The sequence below is a fragment of the Astyanax mexicanus genome, unplaced genomic scaffold, assembly GCF_023375975.1.
Source record: "Astyanax mexicanus isolate ESR-SI-001 unplaced genomic scaffold, AstMex3_surface scaffold_33, whole genome shotgun sequence".
Classification (NCBI taxonomy): domain Eukaryota; kingdom Metazoa; phylum Chordata; class Actinopteri; order Characiformes; family Acestrorhamphidae; genus Astyanax; species Astyanax mexicanus.
This window is the reverse complement of record NW_026040043.1, coordinates 4,568,583-4,581,685: the sequence shown is the minus strand read 5'-3', so window position 1 is coordinate 4,581,685 and position 13,103 is coordinate 4,568,583. Positions and strand designations below refer to the sequence as shown.

The following is a 13,103-nucleotide window of genomic DNA, read 5'->3' as shown; positions in this document are numbered from 1 at the left end:
TAAGGGAAGCGTCCAGGGTGTCAGAAACAGACACAGCACAACAAAAGACAGAAGAGGAGAGTTTACAGGTCACAGACAGAGAAGAAGATTTGAGAACAGCAGAAAAGAACACAGGATCTACAGCAGCAGAATTACAGAACGAAATACAGGTTATAGGATGTGATTTAAGAGTAGAAAGATAAAGATTAGCTGTAATCAGTTTATGATCTGAAATGCTGATACACAGACCAGATGTTCCCAATGTGATGGGTTTTACATTTTTTTAAGCTAATAGCAGCAATAATTCCATATTTAGCCATGATGACCAGCATCATTTGAGCTAAGTCAGAGTAAGAGCAACAGGATGTTACCTGAGTGTTTTTGATTTAAGTGGCAAACTGAAGTGGAAATGTAATAAAATGAAATAGAAGGTAAAAGTTCATTACATTTACTTATTAAAGAAGAGTCGAGAGAGTCTGTCCCACTGCCGATTACACCAAACATCTGGATGATACCAGTAACAGACGTCCCAGTAAAGAAATTCATAGATATTAACTGGACTGTTTTAAGTGCATATAGAGCACAGCAGCTTTCACATTCTTCAGTTCATGGTACATCTAATTTATAGTTGAATCTTCATAGCAGATTATAAAATAACAGGAGTGTCTGACATAGGAAACTATTGTAAATAAAAGTAGACACGTTTTAATTACATTCATACTTCACAGAAAAATTACATTTAAAATGTTTTTTAGAACCAAGTCTACTTTACAAGATCATTAATTAATAATTATTTGTATATAATGTAAAATTCATGACTGACACATTACTTTGCATTGAATACAGACACTTCAAACAGTGAGACGCTCACAAAGTGACCAGACAGAGAAATTCACACTCTTCACAGCACTGAAAAATCATCTATTACAAATAGTTATTAATCCCACAGTGGGGAATAGTAGTGAACACACACACAGCAGTGAGCACACTCAGAACCTCTAACCACTGAGCCACCACTGCTCATATTCCAGTAATTAAAGTAATGGCCTCAATAGCACTGCTCACTGCTCTCACTGAGGTAAATACATGGACGTGTTCTACTTTGATTGAGCTATTAGGTGGATTAATATCAGATTGCAGACTAATTGCAGACTGCATGTAAATGTGGTTAGTATCGTCACATGGTATTTAGCATAGTATAATATTTTAATTTTCTGCAGCATCATTGTTTATTTTCCTAAAACATTGTTTACCTTCATTTATTCATGTAACAGAGTTGAACTGTTGAGACTGAATAACCTCTGACAATAAAACCTGGCATCTAACAATAAAAAAAACACTAAATGTAGGTAAAAAAATGTGACTCTTGCTGTTATTTACAGTTTGTCCTTTAATAGAGACACATGCAAAAAGTAATTTCCTCAGTGATGGAGTCACAGGAACTGATGCATTATTTTTGTGGGAAGTAATTTAAATGGTATGACCAAGTTTCAGAAACTGTGGGACGTGTGTTGAAATTAAAATTTCATATGAAATTAATTTTGTCTTTTGATAAAATATATATTTAGGTAAACTACACAAACATTCGGTTACATTAGCAGCAACAAGTTGTATTTGCCTGATGTTTATTTGACATTGAAAACTTAATGATTTGTCAGTGAGGACATGCAAATATATATATATATAAAAAAAAAACGTTCACTCAGTTCTATTAAATGATCAGTTTAAAATGCAGTTAATGGTATCCATTAATTAAAACATGTTTGAAGTAAGGTTAGGGAATTACATAGTTAAGAGTCCAGCCAGCAGAGCTCATCAGATCGGGAAAATGATCAGAATTCTGGGTCGAGTAATTAATATGCTAAGTTAAACCAGGACAGTATACAAACAACAGGGTTCGTATGGGTGCTTGAAATCCTGAAAAATCCTTGAACTTTAATGTTCTGTTTTCCAGGCCTGTAAAGTGCTGGAATTTTTAAGAAAGTGCTTGAAAATGCTTAAAATTGTAACTGCATTTACTTTACAACAAATAAATATCTGACTAAAGTTTGCTTAAAAAAAAAACTGCAGGACACTGAATCCGGGCAAACAGCCCCGGAGATCAGAGGAGGCTGACGTTAACAGTGCCGGTGTTCTGTCGAGTTCTGCTACCCTGTCAAACCGTGCTACCCTATTGTATGTTTAACAGTAAAAATATATATTTTTTAAATATATTTTTATTACTTTTTACACGGTTGTAACACTCAAGCAAACAATGAGGTCCAGGTCCAGAAAGTAAAAATCTAACTCTACAGACAGGTGATACTCTACATTCTCTACATTCTCTACATTCTAGCTCCACCCCGTATCAGTCAACCATCCTATAAATACCTGCCCTAACTAACTAACTCTCGTGACGAAGGTTCGCAACCCACCTCCTCAAGGATTCAAGGAGATTTTATTGTCATTCGCATCTTATGTGGTACATGAGGTGGAACGAAATTGTGATCTCACGATCCAGTTTACACCCAGGAGCTGTTATTAAATAGATATATAGATAAAAGTACAATAAAGGAATACAATAAAAATAGAATATACAAAATAGTTAAAGATAAATACCCCAAATGAAATAAATAGAAAGAGTAGACAGGTTGCAACAACAAGTCCAGAGTGCAAATGTGCTATAGCAGCATGAAATTAATTAGAGCAGTAGAAAATAAAGTGTCTCAGTGCGGGTAAAGTGACCGTGTTTGTGCAGTAATTGTCCTTGTGTGTCAGTGCAGTGTGTTGTTAAGTGGAGTTTAAGAGTCTTACAGCTTCCGGAATGAAGCTGTTTCTCAGTCTGGTTGTTTTGCACTTGATGCTCCGCAGCCTCCGTCCTGAGGGAAGCGGGACAAAAAGTGCATGTGCTGGGTGGGTGGGATCCTTCCTGATGCAGGTGGCCCTCTTCCTGCATCTGGAGGTGTAGATGTCCATGGTGCTGGGGAAGCTGACTCCAACAATCCTCTGTGCAGCCTTCACCACCCTCTGCAGAGCTTTCCTGTCTGCAGCAGAGCAGCTTCCATGCCACACGTTGATGCTGGAGCACACAACGCTCTCCACCACACATCTGTAGAAGGAGGTGAGGACTGCGCTCCCGAGTCCAGCTCGTCTCAGCCTCCTGAGGAAGTAGAACCGCTGATGTGCCTTCCTGACCAGAGTGGAGGTGTTGTTGCTCCAGGTGAGGTTGCTGCTCAGGTGCACCCCTAAGTACCTGTAGCTGTCGACCACTTCCACCGCAGATCCTCCAATGTGCAGGGGGAGGTGGGCATGCTGGCCTCTTCTGAAGTCCACAATCATCTCCTTCGTCTTCTTTACGTTGATGCAGAGGTTGTTCTCTCTGCACCAACCCTCCAGGTGTTCCACCTCCTGCCTGTAGCTGGACTCATCTCTGTTTGTGATGCATCCAACCACTGCTGTGTCGTCAACTCTCCTCCCCAACAACCCCCTTTTTCTACTCTTCCACTTCTTATTAAATAAAAAGGGGGGATATAACTGCACACTTCTTCAAGCACGCAGTTCAGAACCCCAGCCCAAAGTTCCCTCCTCTTATTATTTATTTAGGTGTGGTCCACACTTAGCAAAGTATGCTCTCAACTCACCCCCAAATTTGACAAATTACAGTAACTGCTCAATTAAGTGAATAGGGTAAACATGCGGTTAAGAACATTGATATTTAAATTGTGTGAAACTGACATCAATAAATCCATAATTCCTGCAATTTACTTGCTTAGAAGTATTTTTTTTTTCTTAGTAGCATAGTCACTGTGAAGTGTGCAGAATAGTTTTGCGATATATTGAATATAGCTCAATCGCAGTTTTGAGATATCACCATTATCATTATTTTTTTTTTACAGCTGAAAGGTGCTGGAAAAACTTGAAAATTGGCCTTGAAAGTGCTTGTATTTTACCTTGTAAAAGGTGTATGAACCCTGAAACAAACAAACAAAACAAAACAAACAAACAGAGACATGCAAAAAAGCTCTATAGGCAGGTTGTATAGGCAGTATAATGGCTGTGGTTGGTATCATTCTGTCTAACTCTCTCTCACTATCTCTTTCTTTCTCTCTCTCTCTCTGTTTCTCTCTCTATTCCTCTCTCTGCAGTGAAAGGTTTATTCTGAACGTGTTACTGATCTAGATCAGTCTCCACTGCAGGTTGTTTTTTAAATGTAATTAAATAAATGTAATAGTTTAACTCTGCTTCAGCAGATGATTTTCTACTTGGTATCTACTTGATACAGAGTCTAGGACCAGAGTTTTAGGGAAGCTGAGCCCCAAAATTCCCAGTCCTTAAAAAATAAGTAAATGAATTTAAGGAGAGTTAACAGAAGGTCTGAGTGAATTATATCAGAATAAATAAAATCTTTTAAATTTAAATCAAACACACAGACTATTATGTACAGGAGACAGGTGTTTCTTTCACTTTATACATCTTTTCAGCAGATAAGAAGATAAAACTGTTGGTAGCACATTGTTACATTAAAGTATTCACCTGTTACATTAAAGTCATAGGCCACCCAAAAAAATAAATCTATCTGCAGTTTTCTCACCCTGAAAATTAAATACATATTTTAAAAAAGACTAAAACAGAATTCAAGGTTATACAGTGTATCACAAAAGTGAGTACATTCCTCACATTTCTGCAGATATATCTTTTCATGGAAAACACTGACAAAATGACACTTTGACACAATGAAAAGTAGTCTGTGTGTATCTTATATAACAAAATAATTCAATATGCAGTCATTAATGTCTAAACCACCAGCAACAAAAGTGAGTACACCACCATTATTTTTTTTTCAGAACTGCATTAACCCTCCTGAGCATGGAGTTTACCAGGGCTTTACAGATTGCCACTGGAATGCTTTTTCACCACTCCATGACGACATCACGGAGTTGAAGGATATTCAAGACTTTGCGCACCTCCACCTTCCGCTTGAGGATGCCCCAGAAATGTTCTATTGGGTTTGGGTCTGGAGACATGCTTGGCCAGTCCATCACCTTTACCCTCAGCCTCTTCAATAATGCAGTGCTCGTCTTAAAGATGTGTTTGTGGTCATTATCATGCTGAAACTGCCCTGCGACCCAGTTTCTGGAAGGAGAGGATCAGGCTCAGGCAGTAGGAGCTAATGATTTTATAGAGGCTGTATTACAGAAGAAGCTGCAGCAGAGCAGCTAAACTATACAGCTGAGTTCTGTATTAAAACAGCAGGAGAACAGAAACACAAACCCACTTTAAAACCTTTAACCTGCTGCTGAAATAAATCCTTTATTAAAACACTGATTTACAGATCATATAAAAGTACAGAGAGTGAGATTCTCCTTCTGAACCCATTAGAACAGACCCTATGCTAAGCTAAGCGGCTAATGTATTCTCCATCTTTTCATTCTCTGATAAAACTGATCCAGAACAGGTTTATCTTGGACTGTGGTGTTACACAATGCTTCATGAAGCTTTCAGTAAACTTTTGTACCTTATTTACTTAAAGTTTTCACACCTATCCTTTATAAATATGAATAAAAATCTATAACTGATCTATTTTATATCTGAACCCATCGATGCCCATCAGTCCATCTGATCACATATTCTGAGATGATCAATAAAAAGAAGATAAATCCTAATCCCAACACACCTCAACACATTCAGTTTTAGAATAAAACACTGTAATTAAATTGTGCAGATTGTAATTGTGAATATAAGGGAATGTAATTTGTATTATTTATTATTTTTGTCTGTGGTTAATATTAAATGGAGAATTGAGTCAGTGAAACGTTTATTTAATGGTTTAAAGATGAAACTGGTGCATTTTAGTTGTAATAAAGGTTTATTAGTGTGAATGAGCTTCAGTGAAACAGAATGAATCTTGTAGGAAATGAAACTGGACAGTAGACGCAGCGTAGAGACGAGTATCAGAAGCTTCACTTTTTCATTTTTTTTTGATAAATCTTATTTCAGTCATTATAGTTACATTTATCACAGGTAATAATAACCAGTGTTACTGTGGTCAGTAATATTACTATAGTACAGTCCTCTGATTTAAATCACTGTTATACAGGTAATGATGTTTAGATTTATATACTTTAACCAGATCAATATTTAACCATTTTAATTATTTAAACCATCAAATCATTACCACAACAAAATGTATTTTTTATTTCTGTTAAAATTTGTTAAAATTTAGTAAATGTTATTTATTATGAATATATTATGATTAGTTATATTATATTTAATAATCAATTAACCACAAGAATGTTGCTGAGTACACAAAAATTTCCATTAATGCACGTGTGTGTGTGTGTGTGTGTGTAGAGTGGAGCATGGAGGGAATGTCAGAATGAAAACAGGACTACAGAAATGTAAGTACACAAACACACACAAACACACACTCTTACACACTCAAATACACACACTGGATTTCCTTTTATTTTAACAATTAAGGTGTTGTCCTCTTCAAACACTGAATCACAAACTGTCCCTTTAATATTTTTCCATTTTGTGTTTTTATTTTAATTCTGTCAGACATGCCGCTCATTGCAAGGACTAATAAATAAAACGTTATCATTGCATTTTGATTTTATTTTTGACATTTATTATTCACTTTATTAAGAAAAGGAAAGGTCAAAGTGAAGCCTTATTTTTTCTTTTCACAATTAGATTTTTCATTTTAGATTTGACTGTGAAATACTTGTATGGTAATGAAAATGAAATGAGAAAAAGCCTTATTAATTTTATTTTTGTCACATATGACCCGTGCTCAGGTAAAAAAATTAATTGCAAACCTGATTTAATTTAGTTTTTAATTTTGTCATAATATTTTCACACGTTTGAAAAAAGAAAGTGCAAAACAGTATGGATTACCTCCCATACAAATACCCACGCACACATATTTACACACAAACACACACATATATACACACTCTCTCACACACATACGTATATACACACCCATATATACACACATACACACACTCTCACACACATACGTATATACACACTCTCTAACACACAAACACACACTCTCACACATGCACATATACACACACACATACACATATATACACACAGACACGCACTTTCACACACACGCACATATACACACACACATACACATATATACACAGAAACATACTCTCAAACACACATATATACACACATACATATATACACACACCTATATACACCCACACAGACACACACTTTCACACACACATATATACACAGACACACACACACAGACACATACTCTCACACACACATATATACAGACACACATATATGCACACACAGACACATTCTCTCACACACACATATACACACACAGACTTACTCTCACACACATATACATACACACAGACACACATATACATACACAGACACATACTCTCACACACATATATACACACAGACACACTCTTTAACACAAACACATATATACACACACACAGACTTTTACACATATATACACACATATACATACACAGACACACACACACATATACACACACATACTCTCTCACACACACATATATACACACATATCAAGTCAAGTAGTTTTATTGTCAATACTGCATATGTACAGGACATACAGAGAATTGAAATTACATTACCTCCCTTCCCAATTTTTACAGCAAGTACAGGAAATAGATATAAAAAAAGAGAATGGGAGACACTATGTGTAAAATACAGCAGGGACACAAATAGACATACATGAGACAGAAACAAGGTGCAGTAGTTGTGGGGGTGAAATAAGATATATAAATATAAATAAAAAGAAATAAGATAGAATTATAATAAATAAATAGAAATATAATATAAAAGAGTGGGAGACACTATATGTACAATACAACAAGAACACAATAGACATACGTAAGACGGAAGTCAACAGTGCAATATTGATGGTGATTAAGATGGAATGACAGTATAAATAGAACCCGTATAACAGTAGTGCAAACATAATAAGGCTGGTGAAGTAAATGAGTGCGTAAAGTTCTTAAAGTTCACAGTTCTTGGGGAATTAAAATGACAATGCAAGTATAGCAGTAGTGCAGCTATTGGATGTGTAGGGCATGTCCGTTTTGAAAAGTTCCAGTACTGTGTGTGTTCTAGTACAGAGTTTCAGTACTGTGTTGGTGGTGGGGGGGGGGGGTCAGGATGCTGAGTGAGTGTGTGCTGGAGGCAGGATTGGGATGGGGGTAGAGCAGGAAGAGAGTTCAGCATCCTCACAGCCTGATGGATGGGGCTGTCTCGCAGTCTGCTGGTCCTCACCTCGAGACTCCGCAGTCTTCTCCCTGATGGCAGCAGGCTGAAGAAGCTGTGTAGTGGGTGGGAGGGATCTCCTGCCAGATGGAGGGCTTTTCGTGTGAGGCGGGAGCTGTACAAGTCGTGTGTTACTGCCAACCCGCACTGCCTGTGGTCTTCCAGTCAGGAAGTCTAACAGCCAGTTGCACAGTGAAGTGCTCAGCCCCAGGCTGTCCAGTTTGTGAATGAGCTGTTGGGGGACGATTGTGTTGAATGCTGAGCTGAAGTCAACAAACAGCATTCTGACGTAGGTGTTCTTCTTGTCCAGGTATGTGAGGGCTGAGTGAAGAACAGTGGAGATGGCATCATCGGTCGAGCGATTTGACCGATATGCAAACTGGTAGGGGGGAGCGAAGGAGGGAGGGGGGAGCAAAGACTTGATGTGATGCTTGACTAGTCATTCGAAGCACTTCATGAGGATGGGGGTGAGTGCAACCTGATGATAGTCGTTGAGAAAGGATGGCGATGCCTTCTTTGCGACAGGGATGATGGTGGTGGCTTTGAAGCATGTGGGAACCACGGCCTGATTCAGAGATGTGTTATAGATGTTATTATAAACCTCTGCGAATTCCCAGTCACAGTCCTTCAGCACACAACCAGAATTGTTGTCAGGCCCAGGAGCCTTTCGAGCATTAATCTTGCTGAATGCTCTCCTCACACTGTCTGGGGACAGCGTCAGCACCTGGTCACCAGGAGGAAGGACGATTTCTGGGTGGGTGTGTAGTTGAGTGGCTCGAACCTTGCGAAGAATCCATTCAGGTCATTCAGCAGAGATGTGTCGCTGTCACAGGTCTGTGGATGGGGTTTATAGCCTGTGATAGACTGAATTCCCTGCCACAGGTTCCGTGTGTCTCTGCTGTCACTGAAGCGTTGGGATATCTTCTTTGAGTATAGCCTCTTAGCTCTCCTGATCCTGCGGGAAAGGTAGGCCCTAGCTGTCCTCAGGCCTGCCTGGTCTCCTATTGTGAAGGCTACATTTCTAGCCTTCAGGAGCTTGTGGACCTCTCCTGTCAGCCATGGCTTCTAATTAGCCCGAACAGTGATGGTCCTGAGGTCGGTTACATCATCAATGCACTTGGTCATGTAGGCAGAGACAGTTTCTCTGTACTCCTGAATGTCCGTGTGAGTCTGTTGTGCTGAAACAGTCCTGAAGTGCCTCTGAGGAGCCCTCTGGCCACACTCTTACCTGATTAAGATCTGGTTTGGTGACTTTAACCAGTGGTCGGTAAGCTGGTATTAGCATAATAGTGAGGTGATCGGAGGCTCCAAGGTGGGGGAGGGGGGACGCTCTGTATGCCCCTCTGTGTGTAGTAAAGACCTGGTCCAATGTATTGTTTCCCCTGGTTGGAAAGTCTATGTATTTAAAAAGTCCAGAAAACACAATCTTTGGGTCTACATGGTTGAAATCTGGGTGTGCTGTCTGCTGCTCACTGATGTACTGGTACAGTTCATTCAGTGCTTCACTCCTCACGCTGTTGTTGGAGGATGGAGGGAGATAAACAGAAGCGATCAGCACGGCGGAGAAATCTCTCGGTAGATAGAACGGACGGCACTTGACAATCATCAGTTCCACTACTGGTGAGCAGTGTTTGCAGACCACAACAGCGTTTCGACACCAAGCATCGCTGATGTAAACACAGAGCCCGCCGCCGCGGATCTTACCTCCGTCGGCTATCGCGCGGCCCGCCCGATATATATATTAGCATATTAGCCGCTCCAGCTGAACGGCGTGGTCCGGGACGCTGTTGTTGAGCCCGGTTCCCATGAAAACATAAACACAACAGTCTCTCATGGTCTTCTAAGTTTACTGAAGTAAGCGGATGTAGTCCAATTTATTGTCCAGAGAGCACATTGGCCAGAATCATGGTGGGTATAGCTGGCTTGTGTGGGCTAGCTGCTAGCCTCGCATTTGGATACCTCCGCGCTTACCCCGCTTCTGCCTCACAGACTCACAGCTGTTCTCAGAGTTTGCGATTAAACTCCAACAGTGAGTTTCTGCCGGCTTCAAGCAGAAACTCACGGCTGTAGGTGTGTTTCAGGACGTGAACGCACGACAAAGATGTAAAAACACACTGTGACTTACAGGACAAAAAACACGAAAACACACGCACAAATGCACACATACACACAAATACACAGACACAAATATATACACACAGACACACACTCTCTCATACACACATATATATACACACAGACATACTCTCACACACATATACACACAGACACACACACACATATATACACACATACACATTCAAATACACACACTTTCACACACTCACATGCACACACACATACACACACACTCACACACACACTCTAATGTGTGTTCTTGTGTTCAGATGGCTGTGATCTCACACTGGATCCAAACACAGCGCACAGATCTCTCTCTATGAGTGAAGAGAACAGGAGGGTGGAGGACGGAGGAGAGAGGCAGTCGTATCCTGATCATCCAGAGAGATTTGATTGTTGGGTTCAGGTTCTGAGTAGAGAGAGAGTTACTGGACGCTGTTACTGGGAGGCTGAGTGGAGCGGAAGAGAAGGAGCTGATGTAGCTCTGAGTTATAAAAACATCAGCAGGAAAGGAGGAGGTTTAGACTCTCAGTTTGGAGGGAATGAAAAGTCCTGGAGACTGGAGATCGATAACAACAGTTACTCTGTTCTTCACAATAATAACAGAACTGATCTCCCTCCTCCTCCCTCTCCCTCTAACAGAGTAGGAGTGTATGTGGACTGTCCTGCCGGCACTCTGTCCTTCTACAGTATCTCCTCTCATACATCCACACCCTCCTCACACACACCCTCACACACACCCTCACCCCCGCATACACCCTCACACACACCCCCACACACACCCTCACACACACCCACACACTCACACTCACCCTCACACACCCAAACACTCACACATTTACACACATTCTACACCACATTCACTGAACCGCTCTATGCTGGGTTTTATGTTTACATGGGCTCCTCAGTGTGTCTGTGTAAAATAGAATAGTGTGTGTGTATGTGTGAGCAAGTGACTGTGTGTTTGAGAGAGATGTATGTGTCTGGTGCTCCTGTTTCTCCCACACTCAGCTCTGACGGAGGTTCTCAGTCTATCAACTACACTACCCAGAGCGCACCACCCGCTGACATCACACTCACACCCGATCACATGACGCATCACATGCTTCCTCCCGGAAGTCCTGAGTAGTAATCACTGGCACTATATAAGAGCTTCTCACGCGTTACTGTTCTCTGTCTCTGTATTTTTCGTGTATGACCTTGTTCTTTGTTTTTTCAACGCCGATTTTTGCCTACTCCCTTCTGTTTGGATTTACAGTGTTTAACCTGAACTGTTTATCGTTTATGGTATGGTTTTGTCTATGTGGCTACTGTATTCCAGTAATTTACTGTTTCTGTTTTTGACTACTCATTCATACTCATTCATTCCTTTAATAAATACTCAAATCTGTATCTGCGAGTGTCTGAGTCCTGTCCCAACTATGACAGAATACTCAGCCTCCCTAGATCAGATAGTAGATACAGAGTCGATTAAGTCTGGTTTAGCAAACCAGAGTATGCCCAACTCTAATACCGCTATGCCCGGCTTTCCTGTTTGCAAACCGGAGATTTTTGATGGAGATCCTGAGAAATGCAGCGGTTTTCTTTTGCAATGCTCTGTGTTTTTAGTAACTTTCTGCCCACTACTGATAAAGCCAAGATAGGCTTTGTTATCTCTTTGCTTTCTGGGAAGGCACTCCAGTGGGCTACTGCTATCTGGGATAACATTGCTGAAACCAGCTACACCACTTTTCTGACTCTTTTTTGTACTGTTTTTGATCACACACATTATGGGCAGTCCACCAGAGAAATTTTGCTTGCTCTCAAACAAAGTCATAAGTCTGTAGCTTCCTATGCATTGGAATTCCGCACCTTGGCAGCTGGCAGTGGATGGAATAATGCAGCACTTATCAACGTGTTTAGGTGTGGTATCCTGATATCCAGAGAGAGTTAGCATGTAGAGACGAAGCCCTTACCTTGGATCAGCTTATTTCTCTCTCTATTCGACTGGACCAACTGCTTTCACACTGTCCCAAGACCAGCTCCTGCTCGCAATCCTCTCCTGTGACACTTCATCACGCTTCGTCTACTACTCCAGAGGAACCTGTTCAACCCGTCTCGGAACCCATGGACATCCAGAGATCCAGACTGACTCCAGCGGAGCGTCAACGCCGGATCCATCTCCATCTGTGCCTGTACTGTGGGGAGCCTGGTCATCTCAAGGCTGAGTGTGGTCTCCTGACCCAACCTGTGAAGGTGCCAGCCCTGGGACAGCGCGTGGAGTGCTCTCCACGTAAGCAAACCTCAATTTATAGTACTAAGTGTTTCACTTTAATGGTAAATATTACGTTACCCACTGGTTTGCTCTCTGTCTCAGCGCTTGTAGATTCCGGGTCAGAGGGGAACTTCATCAGCTTGGACCTGGTTAAGGAGCATGGCATTCCCACCTGTAAACTTCTTCGTTCCATCTCCATTCATGCAGTGGATGGGAGGTTGGTGCGCTTCAAGCCGGTGACTCATCAGACACTGCCCATTACACTACAAGCCAGCGCCTTCCACTACGAGGAACTGCCACTGTTTGTGCTCCCGTGCACCGACCACCCTGTGATTTTGGGCATGACTTGGCTCATGACTCACGATCCTGTTGTCTCCTGGTGTGACGGGGATATTACGGTTTGTTCACAATACTGCCATGAGAACTGTCTAGTGTTAGATGGCTTAGCCATTCAGTCTACCTCTATTGAGAGCCC

At 41.0% G+C, this 13,103-nt stretch overlaps 1 protein-coding gene across 6 annotated transcripts in view; it reads left to right on the top strand.

Annotated features, from left to right (window-relative positions):
- LOC125789955 (uncharacterized) overlaps positions 1-11,774 on the top strand; it is a 176,463-nt gene extending 164,689 nt beyond the window's left edge. For all 6 annotated transcript variants that reach the window (XM_049473059.1, XM_049473057.1, XM_049473056.1 and 3 more), the window contains 2 exons: positions 6,310-6,356; positions 10,644-11,774. In XM_049473059.1, the coding sequence (XP_049329016.1) occupies positions 6,310-6,356; positions 10,644-11,305 (709 nt within the window). In that variant the 3' untranslated portion in view covers positions 11,306-11,774. The remainder of the gene's footprint in view (positions 1-6,309; positions 6,357-10,643) is intronic.
- Positions 11,775-13,103: the final 1,329 nt, after the last annotated feature.